Here is a 14,938-nt window from a genome sequence, read left to right as displayed (position 1 = left end):
AATTTTCTTTTTATATTAATTTTAGTAGGGGTGCGATCGTTCCGTCATCCAATCCACGAGCCACCACTGTGTATATTGAAATTAAAAATGATATCATTATGTATGAATAAATTAAATTACAATGGTACTTAGTACGAACTCTGTGGCACTCCGGGACTCATAAGTATAATTTTTTATTTTGACAGATTGTTTTAAAACTTTAACCTACAAAAAGATAATTTTAGAAAGAATTAATAAATATTAACTTAGCGCAGTTTGAGTTAATATAATGTGAACAAATTTTTGTAAATACCATATAAAAAATCTCGAAAATTCGTAACAAAATACTGATTTTATTATATAAATTTCCAGTATTGTTTTATTTTGAAATTACTAAAATAATCATACAAAACAATCTCATATATTTTTTATAAATACGTTGGTATGTTTAGATTTTACGTATGAAAATTGTATAATTAACTATTAATTATCTATGTAAAAAGTTTACAAATGATTTGATGAATATGTTTAGAAATCTGATTTATACTTTATTTACGTCAATTTATCAAGCAATCTAATAATTCAGATTCGTCGTCTAAATTTCATATCGAATTATAAATACGCCTTACTGATGATATAGAAACATAATTTTTTTCAAAATGGCATAACGTCCTTTTTTTACACATACCAACAATAATTTCAAATTTGCATTTAAATGACAAAAATAAGTTAGATTGATTTTAACTATACAAACAATCAATGTTATTAGTTTTCTATTGTATAAAAATAATAAAAGTTAATAAAAAAATTCAATTTTTTGTTTAATAAGTATATTGTATAATTAACATATAAGTGACAAATAAAATATGCCAACACTCAATAATGATATATTTTTTATTATAAAATAATGGTTTATATAAGTATAAAATAAAACATTTGAAAGAAAAAAAATAAGAGTTATAGTAAAATGAAAATATGTTTTTGTAAAATTCAATAAGAAACAAGTGTTTAGTTTGGTTTAGTATCTTTCAACGCCTTATTTTTGTATAAATCGTGGAAAAATTCAAAAACTTGTGGTTTTGCTGTACGAGGTCTGTTAGGATCTTTAAAGTCGACTTTATAAATTCCAAACTTTGGGCTGAAAATATTAAGATACTAATTATATTATGAAGCTAACTAACTGAAATTTTTAAGGTAATACATTAATAATAAATATATAATTTTTTATCAAGTATATTACAAACATAAAATTGGGTTGTACAAATTAACAAGAGTATATTTTTTATTTTAATCTACTTACCTTTTTTCAACCCATTCATAGGAATCCATCAATGACCAAGCGCAATATCCAAAAATGTCAATACCACTGTCTATCAAATTTTTGGTTTCTTTTATTATATTCTAAAAAAATTAATAAATCGTTATAAAGTTGTAAATATTTCAATATTAAATACAAATGTTCAGTTAAAAGATCTATGTGTATAGAAGTAATTTACCATTATTAGTTTAGTAAAAATACATTAATAAAATGTTACATTGCACCAATGTGTGGATATAGTTATTATACACAGGAATTGAAGGAAACAGGTCAATTATTACAAACAATTAGAACAATAGAAATTTGTTTCCTTACTTACCGAACACTCCATATATGAAATTAATTACTTTGTGTTATAAATGATCTACATTTTATATACTTACATAGTGATAATTTAATTTTTCTTTGTATGTCGGATCATTAACATCATCAGCTAATCCGTTTTCAGATATGAAAAATTTCGGTTTTCTGATATGTGAAATTTGCCCCATTTTTTTATTTAGCCAATTCATTATATTTCTATAGCCCATTATAGTCTGAATCAACAAAAAAAAAAGGGTAACAATAATTCAAACTTAATAAATATATGTTTAATTAAGAAATTTACATTTTGTTCGTCCGCTAAAGCACGTATAACAGTTCTTTGATCAACTGTTTTAAGATCAATAGTAGGATCAATGATTTGATCTGCAGGTAATGCAGAAACAGACATCGAAAAATAATAATTGACTGATAAAAAATCATAAGACCCTAAAAACAAAAATATTATAAAATTTGTTATATTTAAATAGAATTGACGGCCTAAAATTATGAAATAGTAATTTCAATTTGTACAATTTTTAAAAATAGTTCAAAAAAAATTGCTGTTATATAAATATAATTTAGGTTTATTGAAAGTAGCAGTATAAACATGTAATACCATAATGATCACATTATCATAAAATATACCTATCAATAATTTTTTTTCTTCTTCAGTGAATTGTATCATTCGCCAAACATTAATTCCCCTCTGATTGTTGGTATCTATAACCGAGTTCAAATAAGCGTCTGGAAATTTACCAGTAACTAGCGGCTCAATAAATAATCCAACCTAAAAAATATTAAAATAAATAAATATTTACAAAATTACAAAATGTTAGTTGTGTTTATAATTTTAAATTATTACATTATATTCATAAAATATTTCGGCAGATTTTTTATCATCTTCGTTGTTTGGGTCATATGGAAAAGCCCATAATGTATCTAAGGAAATACAAATTTGACCCTAAAAAAAATTAGATCTAGTACGTGATTGTGTGATAACCGATACCAATATCATACTAATAAATTGATTAAGTTTTTATAAAAATATTAAGATAATAAAAGAAAAACATCTTATAGATTAAGTAACCAGCATTATTTTAAACGATATTTACGTAAGCGTAATAAAATTAAATAAAATTGTCTAATTTTTGTGCAATATTATACATATATTTGGGAAAGATCAAATTTAAGTCACTTAATTGTATTAAAAATCAATAATACTAGTAACACAATTCAGCCCTAAGATATCAATATGAAGCCATTCCCACCTGCGTTACTTTAACCATTTTATGTTCTAATTATATATTTACTTACAGTTATATTAAAAGTAATTATGATTTATTAAAAAAACTATTTTTTTATTTATTTTACAATACATAAAAAATAATAATAAAAATTGTACCTTGTTGTGTAGGTTTGTAGTTTTTTTCATACAGTCTGTAAGCTTTTGCATGAGCTAATAGAAGATTATGAATAGCCATATAGTCTCCTAATCCACTATAATTTTTACCCATACGCGGAGCAAAACTATATAGACCACCATAGCCTTCGGATACCATTTTTGGTTCGTTTATTGTTGTCCAATATTTAACCTAATAGACCAGTAAAATTATTAGTTGTAGTGTAAAATACAAGTATATTAGCTACATAATTCAAGCTTCTATATATAAAATGAGATTACTTTTTAAAGAGTATTTCTGACAATATTGACGGTGTACACTTAATTTTAATTATCATTATTTTAAATACAAAAAAAGAAGTATTTTTCAGGTTGGTCACTTTAAATACATAATTATATATTTAACAAAAAAAAACCCAGCACAGTGGGGTCGCGGCATAGTTAGGTCCAGTATAGATTTAATCTGACAGTGATTAAGTTCCACCACAGTGTGGACGTGGGACACAGTTGGGACAAATATAAATGCTATTTAACAGTGATTAAAGTCACTATCATAAAAAACGCTTCGATGTAAATCTGTAGAATGTATTTAATTTTAAAAAATTGGTGGATTATTCCAAAAGCAACATGATTTCCTATTTCCTAATTTATTTACCGATTACAAGTTTTATGATTTATAAGTGTAATATATGAATAAATATTTATTATAGCAATTAAATGTAGTATGAAATTGATATTTAACAATTTAGCATTATAATTTTTTACAAAAATCATATTTTTTTATTAACATTGATGTCAGTTTTCACTATAACAACAAAACAAGTCCGACATTTTTGTTTTCCATAATAAAGAATATTACAGAAGCTTTAATTTAAGATATATATAAAAGTGTCAAAATTTTCCATAACACTTTCAAAAATTAAGTTAAAAAAGTTCTACTCTCTATATGCATTTTTAAGTTTTGAATCCCCCTTGTATCAAGGGAAAAGGCCCGATTTTAACAAGAAGTATGTCGCATAAAATAAGTATATTAATAGTAGTTATCATAATAATTGCAATGATCCATACATTTTTAAAAATGTTATAGTATTATAAAGTTAAAAATGTAAAATGTAAAATCGAGAATTTTAAATAATTTAAAAAAAGAACACTGTAGTCATTTTCACCATGAAGACAAAATAAAGTCCGAATTTTTTTTCTATTTTAAAGTATATTACATTAGCTTTAATTTAAGATGTATATAAAAGTTTCAGTATAACCGGAATATTTTCAAAAGTTAAGTTAATAAAGTTAATTTTTTGTCAAAAATTGTCATTTTGATTCCCCCTTGTGGGCAGATAAAGGAAAAAATTTATAAAAAAATTATACAAAATGATAAGCAAGTACCCCACGTATCTATTTAAAAAATAATAATATTGATTTGATCATTTTTGAGAATGTTATAGCAGTTTTAAGTAAAAAAATTGAAAAAATGTAGAAAATTAGCAATTTTTAAAATTGTGATTTTTTTGGATATTTCCCCCATTTACGGGGAACATGGGAATTTTTTTCAATTTTTGAGGGTAATGTCTTTGACTATATACGATTTGTGATCTTTTAACGTATCGTTGAAAGAAAACGGTTCGGTGAGAGCTGAGAAAAAGTAGTAAGACACAAAAAAAAAAATTAATTAAATAAATAATATTAAAAAAAAACATAGTAAAATTAATACCTTCTCAGATTCGCATCGAAGCTAAAAATTACTTAAAATAAATTTACTTTATCTCCATATGTCTTAAATAAGAAATTTGCATAGTTTACAAAATATCTCAAAATATTATTATTTGACCATCCACCAAGTTTTTGAATTGATTGTGGAAGATCCCAATGATAAATAGTAACCTAAAAAATTATTTCATACAATTAATTGTAGTTAATTACTAAATATTATAATGTTATAAATTATTTATATATTATAATTATTTTATTAATAAAGAAAATTGTGTAATATTTTTTTTTAATTAGAATAATAATACCATACATGTAAATGTGTATGATGTATACATTTTTAAATAAAAACAAAATACTAAAAAAAAACACTAAAATGTTAAAAGTAATACTTTCTAACTAAAAAAAAATAATTATAAATTAATTATACATACCACTGGTGTAATATCATTCTCAAGTAGCAAATCTATTACTTTATGGTAATACTCAATACCAGCTGGATTAGTGACAAAATCATGACCTTTCGGTAAAACTCTAGTCCAACTTATCGAAAAACGATAAACTTGAGCCTATAAATTTTATATAAAATTAATGAAATTTTATTACATCACATAACATTTGAACATACACCCAGATCTTTTAATAGTTTAATGTCTTCCTCAAATTTATGGTAAGAATCACATGTAACATCGCCTGATGTTAAACCGTCATCTTCTACTCCTGAAGTAAAATGTTTATCGACGGTCATATCATCAAAAATTAAATGATGATTGTGAAAACCGACTAATTTAACGTCTGGATTTTTAATCAAATTATGATGTTGCATTTGAGATCTAGGACGAATAGCAAAATACTTATGCTTATTATTCTTAAAATCGCTGAGTTCATTATGGTAAATGTAGTCCCAAATGCTTTTGCTTTTTCCTAAAAAAAAAATCAAAATGGTTGAATTTTTCATTTTTTAAACCCTGTGTTATAAATATACTAAAAAATATATTAAATAATCAAATTACCGTCTTCATTCCATGCACCTTCGATTTGATATGCACTAGAAGAAGCGCCAAATAAAAAGTTTTCGGGAAATTTATTATCTGAAATTTTATTATTAATTTTTTACAAAGAAACATTAAGTTGATTTATAAAACAAATTTAATCTAATTTATTTACCTGAAGACATGTTGAAAATGAAAAGACTGGTAGTAAATTATAAAACTTAATTGTTCGAAGAGTTGTTCTTACAAAGCTTTTGATGTAACTGCAAAATATTCCTTTATAATATTACCAAATTCATTAACTGATTATAATTACGTAATTAAAAAAGAAAATTTTGCTTGAATCAATTTATACCAGTAAAATATTTTAGATAACTTCATTTATTTCCACACCAATAGTTTACAAATTTTAGATAAGCTTAGGTTAATTTGCAGTGCTTAATTAATGAATAGGTTAAACAATATTTCATTTTTTTGTGAATTTTACGGCTATTTTTTTAAAGATATTCTTACATAATAAGTTAAAAGTCCTTTAGAAGACCTTGAAAATGAAGCGCTCAAAAGCCAAGTCAATTAACTTCACTTTTTTTCAAATCACTTTCTTTCAAAAGTATTAACATTTTTAATACAACTACTATTATTAAAAATGATAATAATAACAAACTAATAAAATTGTTAATAATATTTTAGTTGGCTTAAAAAAGTTAATATTATTTAATTATAAAGATTTGAAAAAAGGGGAGTTAATTTACCTAGCTTTTGAGAGCCTCATTTTCAAGGTCTTTTAAAGAACTTTTAGAATATTATGTTAGAAAACCTTTAAAATCCGTAACATTCACCAAAAAAATTAAATATTTTCTATCTATTAATTTAATTTAGCGCCGTAAATTAACTTAAGCTTATCTAAAATTTATATACTATTGGTGTAAAAATAAATAAAGTCCGAACTTCTCAAAAAATATTATTTTAATGAAATTTAATAATAAAAATAATAATTACGGATGTAAGACCACATATTGATCATATGTTTGCGATAATTTATACAATTTTTCTAAGATTTATTAGTTTACAAACAAGTGCGTTGTTAATAAAAAAATCCAATGTTTTTAGACATCGTGACAATCTTTTGGATTTCAATCTGTCATAAAAAGGTTCATAAAATTTTTTAATAATGTTGATTGACTATGTAATTGCCGTATATATTTAATAAAAACGAGAAATTGAAATAATGTATAATACGTGAATGAAAAATAAATGAAGTGTTCCTTTATTGGCTTAAAAAACCGACAAAAAAATTATGGAATAGTTAAAATTATTCTATGATAAATGATCGCCTCAAATAAAAAATAAAAATAATTTAATAATTGAAATCATATTTGATACTTATAATAATTCATTTTTCATATATTTATTGTTATGTTTAAAATATGTTATTTATTATGTATAGTATGTAAAATAGACCCTAAATACATTTGTATCATTATTGTCCAAGTGGTCTTTATTTAAAGCATATAAAATTTAAATATATTTATCAAATTAGAGACTTATCAAATATTTCTAATCAAAAAATATGTTGGGATAATTATTCATGAATTAAATATTGATACAATACAAATTGTTTTAGTTTATAGTCAAAATCAACTGGTCGAGTAAACATATTTTTTAACTCATTACGTTTCTAGTTAACTAATTAAAATCACTAAAATTAAAGCTAAACGTTATCTCACAAAATCGTGCGCATTTTTGGATATTGAAGTTAAATGAGGGTCTAGGTCTCTTTATCAAAATAATCTTGTAATTAATTTAAGAATGTAAAAAAACTACTTATTTTATATAATGCATAAATATTTGTAAATATTTAAATCAAATATAAAATATATTATAAAAAAAAATAGTTGATTAAAAATGTTATTGTGTTAAAATTGATTCTTATATGAAATCAAAAATTATTTAATCACAAGCACATTTATTTAACATAAATCATGCATTTTATTGGAATATTACTTTTCAGCTATTTTTTTAGATTCCATATATTAAACTAAAATTCTTATTTCTTTAATAGTTTAACTTATAATAATGATGAAGAGTATTTTGAATGATCTTGGTAAATTCTAAATAAAAACCTTATATTTTATTTTCAGAGTTAAGAAACTTTTGTAAATTATGTTTGAGTGCAAAAAATATATAAAATCAATTATAATAGAAGAGTTTAAAAAAAAAAAAATTATAAAATAAAAATGATTATTTAAATAAGAAAAACTTTTTATCAAATTATTATCTTTTGTATTTTTGAAATTAGAAATTTATTTAATTTAATTCAAGTTTATAATATATCTGAGAAAAAAATGTTTAGAAGTGTATGAATCTTTCTCAATTATACTGTTTAATGATATTTATAAATCTATATTGTTTATAATATTAAACAATAATACAATTTCATTTATGAATAAACAAATAACAAATATATTAATGATTAAATATTTTAATTTACTTTACCAAAACTTGATTATTAAAAAATGATCACTTTTTTAGTACAGCCAGTGGTTCTCCGTTGAAATGCTAAATAGAAATGAATAGATTTTATATTTGGATTGGATAACCAACTCTACAAAAATTATTTGTGTCTTTCAAATTGAATAAAAATTACTTCTAAGTATTGTTTAGTTATCGCTAATTTTTTTTTTGTCTCATATAAATGATAGCCGTGATAATAAAATCAAATTATATTTTTCTTACACTACTTACAAAATCTATACTTAACTCTACTGGAAAAAAATAAGTAAAAATATATTTTTATATCATACTATTGTAGTATTAGAAGGTATTACCAGTTAGCAGTAATTCTATTCACGTAGTAATTCAACTCTATTTTCAGGACAGTGAATTTTGGTAAAGACACAACCTATTTAACTTTTTTATGATTTCTCATATCTCTGTGTATGGCGTGAAAAGCCTTCTATGTGAAAACATATGCTATTTAATCATCATCTTTCATTTTTTACACATAGGAGTTTTGGACACTAAGTAGCAATATTGAAATTTTTACATATAATTATTTTAATATTAAAAAAAAATTGTTAAAATATTAAGTTCTAATAATCATGTATTTTAAAATAACTTTATAATTTTTAAAAACCCACCGAAGCAGTTGAATGAGTTTCTACATAATAAAATTCGGTAAAAAAAAAAGTGAAAATATATCTATACATTTTTGTTAATTAATAATAACAGCCGAATATCCTATATGGTATAAACCAACAGATTATTTGATAAACACAATGGTGTCTCACATCCGAGAGACACCTCTTTTCATCTTGGACTTCATCCTTCATCTTTGGAAGATTTTGAATTTTCTATCGAGATTTATTTTAAGCTTAAAATTCAATAACGTCAGAAAATGATTACAAAGTAAAACATTTGCAAATTATTGCAAAACATATTTCACATTCGTTATATCGAAAAAAACTCGTTTATTATACTCATTTGTGATGGTCTCGTGTTTTCGATTTTGGCGTCATTTTGACAGTTTAGACAAATTTTAATAATGTTATTTTATGGTGAACCGAAATCCCAGCCATTACATTATTTTTATTTTTAAATATGTCCCTTGCTTCCCATATATAAAGTACTTTGTAATTACTTATGTTTTAAATTAAATTTAAAGGTACTCATTAGATTTTTATAACTGTGTGAATTACTCATTTAATATATAGCTTTTATACTTTTGGCGTTTATGTATTGTATAAGAGCTATAATTTTTTTTAAAGAATAGAAGTATTATTTTTCTCTAATTTAAAATTATAACATTTGAGGAAATTTTGTTTCATAGCCTCAATATAATGTCTCAATAATTACAAATTACAACAGAGAAATAACGTTTTGTTAGACAACATATGACCTCAGTTGATAAAATATGGTAAAAGCTTGAGTGCCTGGCGCCGGTCAGACCTGCGCATGTCTTTATCTCTAAAATTTCAATTTACTTCTCACGAGATACTTTTTAATTTACATTTTCATAATAAAATTAAACTTCATATAGAGTAATGATTTCTATTTCATTAGTAATCATTTCTATGTAACTGTTGGTGTTTAAATAGATGTTACAATTGAAATATTCAGAACTATATTCCGCCATTCCATATAAACTATATCCTTATATTCAAAAATATACTGTGCCTAATTTACACCTATGATTTCGTCCGCTGTTGTATTGTTGAATTTCAGTTTAACCTAAATTATTTTATATGTTTATACTCGATTTTAACTAATTAGTAATAATATCTAATATTAGTGGTGATGTATAAAATCAAATTTTAGATTTGAAATATGCGCGAAAAACTACTCAAGTAAAGTATATTTTTGACTCTTATGAAAATTCCTTGTAAACTATTTATTCATAATTAACAACAAATTATTTTCTGAAAAACTTTGTATCAATCCATATAATTTTTATACACGTTTGCCGTAAAAATAATAACTGCTTTATAATTTTTTATAAATTCTCCGAATAAATTACAATACTAAATTATTAAATATCAACTCATATTATAGTCAATTGTCAAAATAAATATTTATTCATATTTTATACTTTTAAATTAAAGAACTAATAATCAGGAATAATAAAGGAAATAGGAATTCATTTTACTTTTAGTATAATCCACTAATTTATTAAAATTAAACACTATCTACATATTTACATCGAAGCGTTTCTTATGATAGTGATTTTAATCACTGTCAAATAATATTTATATTTGTCCCAACTGTGTCCCACATCCACACTGTGCTGGGACTCCATTGCGCTACCGTTTTTATAAAAATTTGTTTTTTTATTTGATATAATAATTAAAAGTTTTGATTTTTTGAGTATACTTAGGTATTAACTATTAAACTGTTACAGTGTTAAATTGCACACTGGTATTCACTACCGGGCTATTTATTAATGCAATACAGTTATTGACAATTATTGGTTTCTTGGCAAATCGGTTTACCAGTTAACCCTTTTATATACCTTCCAAATATCTCAAGCAACACGTTGTACTAATGAAAATACTTTTTTAAATCGATGTTAAACGTATTTAATAACTATTTTGGTCGTTATTATTTTTTGAAACTAAATATTCTAAATTAAAATTATTGAAAACGTAAATTTCTAAAAAAAACACATTAATACACTAATTAATTAAATTTTATGACGATATTTAGTTTTCATGTAATTAACAATGTTAAATACAATGTCAATAATTGAATTAAATATACAAACATTTTTAAATAAAATGAAAATTTTTATTTAAATATCCAAAAAACTAATTTTAACAATATAACATGATTAACTATAATAATGAGAAGTTGGTATTTGTCTAATAGCATCATTATCCCAACCAATATTATATTTGCCTTTTTTCTCTGAAAGTCAATTGAAATTATTAATTTTTTGTTTAATATTCATTGTAATCTTACACACAAATAGTATAATTTTGACATAGTTTTGAAAAATTGTACTCAAATATAATATTTTTATTACTATTTATCAATATATATTCGTATAACTATTAAAATTAGTAAAAATGAACTATTATTTTGTTATAAAAACTGAAATAAAAATCAGTATTTTTTAACTCGAATCTGATTTCAAAACAATGACTATAAATGTTTATTGAAATAAAATTATACGTAAACATAAAAATATTGTAAATGTTAATTTAAGAATATGATTAACAATTTTTGCATAACACAATTTTTTTAATACAATTATACGATACGAGTACTTTTTGTCAAAAATTATACGATATTTCCTTAGGATTTATGAATTATAATTTCAAAATACTAAATAGTAATTTTTTAAGTTGGCTTAAAAAAAAATATATTATTATATATCATATAATAATATAAATATATATATAAATATATTGAATGACCAGCTTGCGTTAACGTGAGGTAACCCAAGCTGGATCCGATCATGATATGTACCATCATATAACTTGGATCTAATTTTTTTTGGGTATTAGATTATAGTTTATTATACACAAATTTGAATTTTATTTACCAGAAGATGATTTTTTTTCTGTTGCTTGCTTCGGTGGTTCTTTATTCGATGGTTCTTGCGTATTGCTTCCTCTTTTTGTATAAAAGGATAATAATATAATAATAATATGTTTTATACATCAATTTTATAATACAACATTAAAATATTATAATAACTAGGTTTACTCACTTTTGACTTGAAGGCATGTTTGTAGTGTTGTTTGATGAATAAGTTACGGAAACAAAAATTAAGAAAGTCAAAAATAGTAAAAAGAATTTCATTTTGATAGTATGTTTCTCAAACTTTTGTCTAGTACCGTAGTTTGAAAGTTGTTTAAACTGTGTTAACTCGGTCTTAGATATCTTATTATATAGTAATTAAAAATCATAAAATCTATTTAAAAATACTGAAATAGATGATATGAAAGCGTCAAAACATTTTTAGTTATAATTTATGTTATAAGAATTGTATTATTATTTGTGATTTATTATTTTTTTATTTGCTCAATACTTTTTTAATAATTCAAAATTATTTTTTTCAATCCTATACTGTGGAATAACATCTGTTATGATTTCGTGTGTACACAATTGTTCATAGTTAAAAAAGAGACTTATTTATTTTTATATTAAATTTAGGCAGCATAGTTTTAACTACTAAAATCTTTGTTGAGATTGATGAAATTTAATTTGACATTCTAGATATAATAAAGTTCATTGATTTTATGATTAATGCGTATTTCAAAAAAAAAAAAAATCTTGTTCAAAACAAATAAATTCTTGTAAAGTAATAATAACCTTAGCAATTTAAAATTCATCGAAGTTGAGGCACTTATTATACTATATTATACAAAAAAATATTACTAAATTTTATATTATCGTTCATAAAAGTTTCGTCATTATTCATCTAAATTAGATTACAATTTATTAATATTAAATATTGATAATAATTTAGTTAATTCAAAACAAAAAAATTAAGTGACTCTTTTAAGTACATAACTTTGACTTTTAACCAAATCATATACAAAAATGTATTTTAATGTATTTTCAAAAATATTATAAAATGTGTTTTACTTTACCCATAAATGTTAAAAATGAAATAAAAAAAAAAATTAGTTCGTTCCTTAATTTTGTTTTTTAGTCTTTTTTTTTTATCTGGCCTTTATTCAAGCTCCTTTGAGTCGGCCAATTTTATTTCAACTTTCACCTGACACGATCTCCCACATCATCTACGCACACATTAGCTGTTCTCATATTACATTCAATAACATCCATACGCCTCTTTTACGGTCTTCATTGTAGATATACTAAAACATTAATTTCCAATAATGGAAATTTATGTTTTAGTATAGCTACAATTTAAATATTTTTTTATTTTTGACTATCTATACATAATTTTATAAACTATTAAACTTTTTTACTATTATTATTAAATAAATATAGATATTAATTGTTAAGTTAACAATAAAAAAAAAAATGTTGAATAATTATAAAATAGTAATTAAATAAAATTAAAACTTTGATCTTTTAAAAATGCGTAAGTGGTTTTTTATGGTCAGTTCATTAAATAAATCAGTCAATTCTTATATTCCGTTGTGTAAAATATTAATGAGTTCCTGATCAGAAAATATTATGTTAAAAGCAAATGTATCTAATTCTGAATTAGTATTATCCCCAAAATTTTTTTTTAACTTCTCCTCTATGTCTTCAATTTTACTTATACTTTTTTAAACATAAGAGAAAGTTAAGAAATTATTCACGCAGACACAATTTATACCTCTCTCTGGGGAGTTTATTAAATTAAAAAATTTAATATCTAAAAAAAAATTATATATTTATAATATTTATTTATCTATTTTGCAGTAACCTTTGAGTTCTCCGGTTTTTGGTTTCAGGTAATCTTTGTACTGCAGAGATCGACAGATCTTCTTATTGACGCGAAATAAAACGCGCACACGAATTTCGATACCACAAAAAAAGAAAAAACAATTTTGAGGAGTCGTGTCGAGTTGGGCGCCAATTTATGTCGTACGTCGGTAGTATCGTCACGTAGACACAAAAACAGTACACAAATTAATTAGTACTATTTAACGTTAAGTTCATCGTTTTAGCTCTTCTCGAATCTTCCCGTTGGGTTGACTGGTCAGCTCCAATCCCTCCAATTAGTGAACCATTAAAGGGGTAGTTTTTAGACCCTTCAGCACGGTCTAGCTTAGAAGTAGCAGACTGAAGAGTGGCTCCTCGTTAGCCATTAGCACGACTCCACTTTTACACTATACCTACTAAAGGAGGGATAAGTCCAAAAACTAGCCAGCACGCTTGTTGTTAAGATCGACTAAAGGACTAGTAGTCCAACCTTGACCCCAACCGCACGCACACACCCACACACAATTTTATAAACATTGTGGATATACAGTATTTACACTGAGTACAGGATTCGGCGGACATAGTTATCTTCTATTTATAGGCCAGTCAACGAAGGAGAAATTTTGGCGAATGGCGGAAAAAATTCCCAACCAAATTTTTTTTTTTTTAAAGTTTAATTAAAATATGCATAATGACATATTAAAATTGTCTTTTAATCAACTTTTGTACGAAACTTTTTTTTGTAAGTTAAATATTTTTTGAGAAAATTAAAAAATCTCATATTTTTTAACTTTTGCGAGGCTGTAAAAAAAAAATCTCAAGTCCAATCGATGAGGACTTTTAGTATGTCATTATGCATATCTTAATTCAACTTTAAAAAAAAAAAAATTTGGTTGGGAATTTTTTCCGCCATTTTTCCTTCGTTGACGTAGGGAACGTCAGAAATACAGTTTGCTCGTTATGCGTATATTGAATTTTTTAACCAGTATACTGATCAATTGTAATAAATCTGATAAAAAACTATGCATAAGATAACCTAAGTAATTCATTCATAAGAAATAGCTATAAGTATGACACTTATTTTATTCTTTATATATTAACATTAATTATTTCATCTATTACTACTAGTCAATATATTTTGAAGCACTAACTATCAGACTTTTAATATTTTCAATTTTCCTCTTATAAATTGACTCCTAGAATCTGTCTCTAACATGGATTTATTTTCTACTAAATGGTATTTTAAATTGTTACTGAAAAACAAATGAAACTCAATTTATTTATTTTTGTGAAAAGTGATTGTGTAGAAAGATATTGTGAAGAAATACATTTCTTAGCACTAAAACTGAAATAATA

General features: G+C 23.7%; 1 protein-coding gene across 1 annotated transcript; it reads right to left on the bottom strand.

Moving 5' to 3' along the window:
- Positions 1 to 843: 843 nt before the first annotated feature.
- Positions 844 to 8,338, bottom strand: LOC126900404 (lactase/phlorizin hydrolase-like). The gene is made up of 13 exons (XM_050676091.1): positions 8,195 to 8,338; positions 5,874 to 5,961; positions 5,720 to 5,797; positions 5,335 to 5,630; positions 5,141 to 5,275; positions 4,758 to 4,880; positions 3,004 to 3,192; positions 2,463 to 2,561; positions 2,246 to 2,387; positions 1,905 to 2,047; positions 1,681 to 1,833; positions 1,280 to 1,380; positions 844 to 1,117 (listed from the first exon to the last, which is right to left on the bottom strand). Exons 2-13 carry the CDS (start codon positions 5,881 to 5,883, stop codon positions 988 to 990), a joined length of 1,599 nt encoding a protein of 532 aa, XP_050532048.1. The 5' UTR covers positions 5,884 to 5,961; positions 8,195 to 8,338; the 3' UTR covers positions 844 to 987.
- Positions 8,339 to 14,938: the final 6,600 nt, after the last annotated feature.

The sequence above is a fragment of the Daktulosphaira vitifoliae genome, unplaced genomic scaffold (assembly GCF_025091365.1).
Source record: "Daktulosphaira vitifoliae isolate Bord-2020 unplaced genomic scaffold, ASM2509136v1 Scaffold_3, whole genome shotgun sequence".
Lineage (NCBI taxonomy): Eukaryota > Metazoa > Arthropoda > Insecta > Hemiptera > Phylloxeridae > Daktulosphaira > Daktulosphaira vitifoliae.
The sequence above is the reverse complement of the archived record's forward strand: the minus strand, read 5'-3'. Positions and strand labels throughout refer to the sequence as shown.